The following is a 6,000-nucleotide window of genomic DNA, read 5'->3' as shown; positions in this document are numbered from 1 at the left end:
GTTCTCCTTTAAAAATGTTTTATGATATAAAGGGAGCTTCTTCTCTTCTTTCCTATTTTCTCCCATTCCCTGCCCAGTTTTATTTTATTGCTTGTAATGAGGAGAGGGTACCTACAAATTGTTTTACAAAAAGTGCTGAAGAGGATGGAGAGGTGGGACAACCTTAGCAGGAAATCAGAACCAAGGAGAGAACTGTTCTCTAGCTTCATGACTAAAATGCATGGCGTATAGTTGATCTCCTACAGGTATACCTTAAGAGGCATTTTCTTGGGCCCTTTCAGACCTCTTGAATGAGAATCTCAGGGTGGGGGTGGGAGTAAAGCCTGAGAATCTACATTTTAACAACTTCTCCAGATGATCAGGCTGCACACTGAAGTCTGGGAACCACTGGTATGGACCTGTGATTTCTCAGTAGGGTGGACAGTAAGGAGGACTGAAGCACCTACCTTCTTGTAATTGGACATAGCACGGATGGATTAATTGCCTTTCCATCCAGTTACATTAGTGTGGTAGGTTAAAAATACTCCTCTCAGACTCTGGAAGAAGTTTAACAGTCAATACCAGTTTTTGTTAGTGTGATTTAAAAATATATATAACTTACTATTTTAGTAAGAAGTTGCGAGAAGTTATGTAGAGGTTGTGATGGATCTCTCTCTTTTTTAAAAATATGTTTTTATTGATTTCAGAGAAAGGAAGGGAGGAGTGAGAGATAGAAACATCAAAGATGAGTAATAGATCAGCTGCCTCCTGCATGCCCCCTACTGGGGATCCAGCCTGAAACTCAGCTGTGTGCCCTGACGGGAATTGAACCATGACCTCCTGGTTCAAGGGTCCATGCTCAACCACTGAGCAACAACTGGCCATGCATGATGGATATCTCTTAAAACCAAATACCTCCAGTTCATCTTTCATACATTGCTGAGGTCCATTCCTTCCCGTTCACCAACAGAATCTCACTGTTTTGAGCAAGAGACTATTTTTGCTGCCACATAGCTAGAACTATGTGGCAGTAAAATTATCTTATCTTTCTTAATTCATAGTTCATGTCACTGCCTTAAAAATGATCAAAATGCCTGGTGGTTAGCCAATTTGCCTATAAGTTGAAGTCAAATTCTTCCAGCCATTCATGATTCTTCACTCTATTCTTCACTTCCATCTTTTCCTCCATCTCTGACAATACCTTTTCCTACTTTCCAAAGGTTACACCCTCTTACTTTGCTAGTCTCACTGTTCTTAAACTAACCATGCTTGTCAGGCATCTAAGCCTGTATTGATGCTCTATACTCCTAATCTTTGTTTATCCAAATCTGAAATAGTATTCAAAGTAAAGTTCTGGTGCCACCTTTATTTCTGGCTCAAATTTCTCCTTCACATTGTAGATTTGTCATTCTAAAAAAATGTTCTCCATTTTCTCATTTCCTGGAGGTTAATGTGCAAACTCTTACCCCTAGCAAACAACTTGGTTCCAATTTTTCTTTCCAGGCTTATCTCTACAAACTGCTCTATGTACTTGAACTCCAGACACAGGCATCCCTCCCTGATTCTGTTTTGTCATGTATTTTCAGTTCTCTGTATCTTTGCATATGCTCTTCACTCTGCCAGATATAATTTGCCCTTTTCTCAGCCTGAAAAACTCTTTCATCTCCTGCAAAAATTATTTCAAACATTACCTTCTCTGTGAAACCTCACTGACCTTGCCCAGGTGGAGTGCTCCATTTCAGAGCACCTTGAAGCAAAATATCCCAAACATAGTTACTCAAAGTAGGTAAGCATTTCATAAACTGTTACATCTTGCATTCATGTCATTTTCCCCAGCACTCTTAGAGTTGTGAAGATTATGAGAACATATGTGTAAAACCATGTTGCAATGCACTACAAAATGTTTACATTTATTATTACAACTCTAGAATTAGTAAGTCCTTTAGCTAAAAATGAAGCCTCTGTCTTATTATTTTTTGTTGTTAATACCTGAGGATATTTTTCCCATTGATTCTTAGAGAGAGTGGAAGGGAGAGGTAGAGACACAGAGAGAGAAACATCAATGTGAGAGAGACACATAGATTGGTTGCAGGGGTCCAGCCTGCAACCGAGGAATGTGCCCTCAACAGGAATGGAACCTGGGACCCTTCAGTCTATGGGCCCATGCTCTATCCGCTGAGCGAACCGGCTAGGGCTCTGCCTTTGTTTTGTAGAACTTGAGTTGAACAGTTTGCCTGACATTTTGGAGATGCACTATAATTATATTAGGATTAGTTTGCTTTGTGGTAGGACCACTTCTGCTTTTGGTAGTATGAACGGGAGGCAGCTTTAGCCAGTGTCCTACTTTTCTCTTACTAAACTCATAAATCATGTTTATAACTCTTCACCGCAGAGTGATTAAAAAGTGCTTTATTTGGGTCCTTTCTGACATTTTGGCAGTTTCTACATATCACTATAATATGGGTTTTCTATTTAAAATTTAGGAAAAACAAGGAAAAAGGATAAGGCGCAAGGTTTTCAAATACTGTATGGATACACTGGTATGGACACAATGAATCAAAATAGGTGAAAGTTCTGCAATCTTGTGAATATGTACTCTACATCTGGAAAGGATCTGAAGCAGCGCACAGGGCAAGTGCGCGATAAGACCAGGCTATTAATCAACAAACGAAGACTTAGTAGGAACATGTGAAGAGTCACACCACCAAATGCCCTAACCCGCCGCATTCCGTGCACTCCTGGGCGCCCACGGGAGAGCGGGGGATCGGAGGGAGGCCCGGTGAAGCCAGGCCACGGGTGAGGGCGAGGCGAGGCGAGGCGCGGGAGTCGAGGGCCCGCAGCCCAGGGCGGCCGGCCCGGCCCAGGCTCTCCGCGCGGCTACTCCGTCCCTCCCAGGGGCCCGGCGGCTTCTCCGCCCCCGTGGCCCGGGCCGGAGCCCGCAGAGCCCGCGGCGCCGGGGGAAGGAGTTTCCGGCGGACTCGGCGCGGTGAGCTTCCTGTCCCCCTGCCGCACCGGCCCACGCTGCCGCTCGGGACACGGCTCGCCCGGAGCCCCAAACCGTCGCCAGCGACACCCCGGCCCCATGCAGTCCCGGCTCTTGCTGCTCGGGACGCCCGGCAGCCCCGGCGGCGCGGCCGCTCGGCGCGTGCGGCTGCTCCTGCGGCAGGTGGTGCGCGGCCGGCCGGGCGGCGACGGGCGGCCGGAGGTCAGACTGCTGCACGCCGGGGCGGGGGCCGAGACAGGTAACCCGGGCTCCCCGCGTCCGGTGTGGCTCCCCCGCGCTCCGTGCGGAGCTCCGCGCGCCCCCGCCTCGCCCTGCCCGCTGCCGGGAAGGAGCGCGGCGTGGGGAGCCCAGACGCGGAGGTCCCAGTCTCGCCGCGCGGCTCACTGCGGTGTAGCGCCGGGGAAGTTGCACGCTCCTGGCCTCATTCAGTAGCCCCAGGGGTCTGCACTAGGGTTTTGACGGCTTGGAATAGTGCTTTCTCCTCCCCCACTGCTGCTTTCACCCCCCTCCCTCCCCCACCCCGGATTCCGACTTGATTCCGACAGTTCACGCAGAGGTTAAAGCAGCAGCCCTCAGAGGTTGTTGAAAGCCAAACTTGACCTTGCTCTCTGAGTCTCAAGGGCCTGGAAGCCGATTTGTCCCATGTTCCAGCTAGGGCTGGTTCGGCAAAGAACCCATCGTTCACGGTGTTTTAAATGTATCCATGAGCCTTTTCAAGTTTTACAGGAGTTTCCTTTCTCACAGGTTCACCTTTTCTTAGAGTTGAACATTACAACTCTAGTTAACCCCCCTGACGCGACAATTGAGGTCACTGAGACAGAGGGAACAGTGGATTGCCAGAGATCACACAGCTAACTAGGGACTGCCTTGGAATTGCATGCTCTGATTTCTAAGCTCAGTATTTTTTGGCTCTTTCTGAACTTGTTTTAGGGATCTCTCGCGTGTTGAAGTGAGCATTTGTTCTGGTTAAAGGAAGGCATGTATATTGTTGCTGCTCTTGATTGGAAAGTGATTCTAGGCAAGATTTTGTCAGTTATTGTGGTTTAGAATAATGAAGGTTTTTACTACGAAATTGTAGGTTTTATTGTTCCTCTTGCTTTCCTAGTTTTCTGAGCTCCAAATAATTCTTGCCAGGAAATGAGGGAGTTTAAGTCCCATACATTTCATTCATTCATTCACTGAACAAATTCCTTTTCCTGTTATGTCACATTTCGCCCCTTATCCATTATTATGACTTCTAGAGTATTTGTTTATTCCTTTATTTTTTATTCCTTGAGTATTTGTTTGTTTGTTGCTCCTTTGTCTTAGAAGGCAAAGGTCAAGGTTAGGAGTGTAGCATAATCTGCAACTTGGGTTTGGAGTTAGTGTGGGTTGCAGTCCATTTCTGCACTGTCTAGATTTGGAGATTTGAGGGTAGGTTGCATAATTTTGTGACCCAGTTTTCTTAACTATAAAATGAAGATAAGGAGAGTATATCTGATAGGGTTGTTGTGAGGATTTAATTAGTTAATACAATCCTTGGCACATATTAATGTTCAATAAAGTAAGCTTCTTTATTATTCTTAGTATATGTATTTTCAGCTATTTGAGAGTTATTCTGTTTCCTGGGCTTTAGAAGAACTGAACCAGTTCCTTGTAGGTTGAGAACTATCAGAACTATCTGGGTATGCAGACAGAATCGAGTCAATTCATGCGAACTTTCTAAAAAAGAAAAAAAAATGTTCTTTGTATATGAATAATACATGTTGGTTATAAAAACATTAGAAATCCATGTGGGTGTGAATTTTTAAAGTCTGTATTTATATAGGTACTAGAGGCCCAGTGCACAAAATTCCCCTCAGCCCAGCCTGCACCCTCTCCAGTCTGGGAACTCTTGGGGGATGTCTGACTGCTGGTTTAGGCCCGATCCTGGGCCTAAACTGGCAGTCGGACATCCCTCTCACAATCTTGGACCACTGGCTCCTAATTGCTCACCTGCCTGCTTGCCTGGTCGCTCCCAACTGCCCCCCTCTGCCAGCCTGGTCGCCCCTAACTGCCCCCCCTTGCTGGCCTGGTTGCCCCTAACTGCCCCCCCTTGCTGGCCTGGTTGCCCCACACAGCCTGCTTGTTTAGTCGTTTGGTTGTCCCTCACTACCCCCCTGCCGGCCTGGTCGCCCCACGCAGCCTGCTTGTTCAGTCATTTGGTCGTCCCTCACCTCCCAGCCAGCCTGGTCGTAGGCAGCCATCTTGTGAGGGCATGAGGGTTAATTTGCATATTACCTCTTCATTATATAGGATTGGTGATTACTTGTAAATGTCCTCAAAATTTGTGTTATGTTGGCAAATCCGTATAAGGTTTGCTTCAAATGTGAGAGACATGGACACATTATAGACAACATATTAACTTACATTTGTCAATTAACTTAATTGACTCTGGCATATCCATGAGGACTATGGATAAATGCAGCTGGAAACTCACCAGAAATCTGGACTCAAGGACATCTCTGATCCAGGTAAACAGGAGGCAAACTCTTGGCTACCCTGGGCCATGATGATGGCCATCAAGGTTGGAGTGTCCCATTTTAAATCAGAAGTCATACATAGACAAATGTAAAACCACAAAAAGCAGTGTGCCTTAATGAATTACAATTTAGGTTGGAAAGATGCTCTCAGGAGCACTCACACATGTGAACAGTAATTCGTTACCTCCTCTCAGCATAGAATTGAATCTGCTTTCTAATATGTAGTTTGGAAAAAGAGCAACAAGGTACATAAAACAATAAATGCAAGTTATATGCTGTTCTTATTTTGTCTGTACTGTATGCCTATCTTATCAACACTTTATATCTAATAAGCATTCAGTGACTTATGCTAAAGTTCATACAGAGAAGGAGCAGGAGAGGCTGGAATTGTCTTGTTGGCTTTCAAGATAGGAGCTTTATAAAGCCTGGTGAGCAGAAGGAAGAGGGGGTCATTTATGTTAAGAAAAAAATCCCCAAGCCCACAGTTTTTTATCCCTGCCTGTCAGATAGTCTTAG

At 45.8% G+C, this 6,000-nt stretch overlaps 1 protein-coding gene across 1 annotated transcript in view; it reads left to right on the top strand.

Annotated features, from left to right (window-relative positions):
• Positions 1–2,944: 2,944 nt before the first annotated feature.
• VWA8 (von Willebrand factor A domain containing 8) overlaps positions 2,945–6,000 on the top strand; it is a 407,937-nt gene continuing 404,881 nt past the window's right edge. The window contains exon 1 of the mRNA XM_080659387.1: positions 2,945–3,221. Within this exon, the coding sequence (XP_080515513.1) occupies positions 3,062–3,221 (160 nt within the window). The 5' untranslated portion in view covers positions 2,945–3,061. The remainder of the gene's footprint in view (positions 3,222–6,000) is intronic.

The sequence above is a fragment of the Plecotus auritus genome (genome assembly GCF_963455305.1).
Source record: "Plecotus auritus genome assembly, chromosome: 3".
Lineage (NCBI taxonomy): Eukaryota > Metazoa > Chordata > Mammalia > Chiroptera > Vespertilionidae > Plecotus > Plecotus auritus.
The sequence above is the reverse complement of the archived record's forward strand: the minus strand, read 5'-3'. Positions and strand labels throughout refer to the sequence as shown.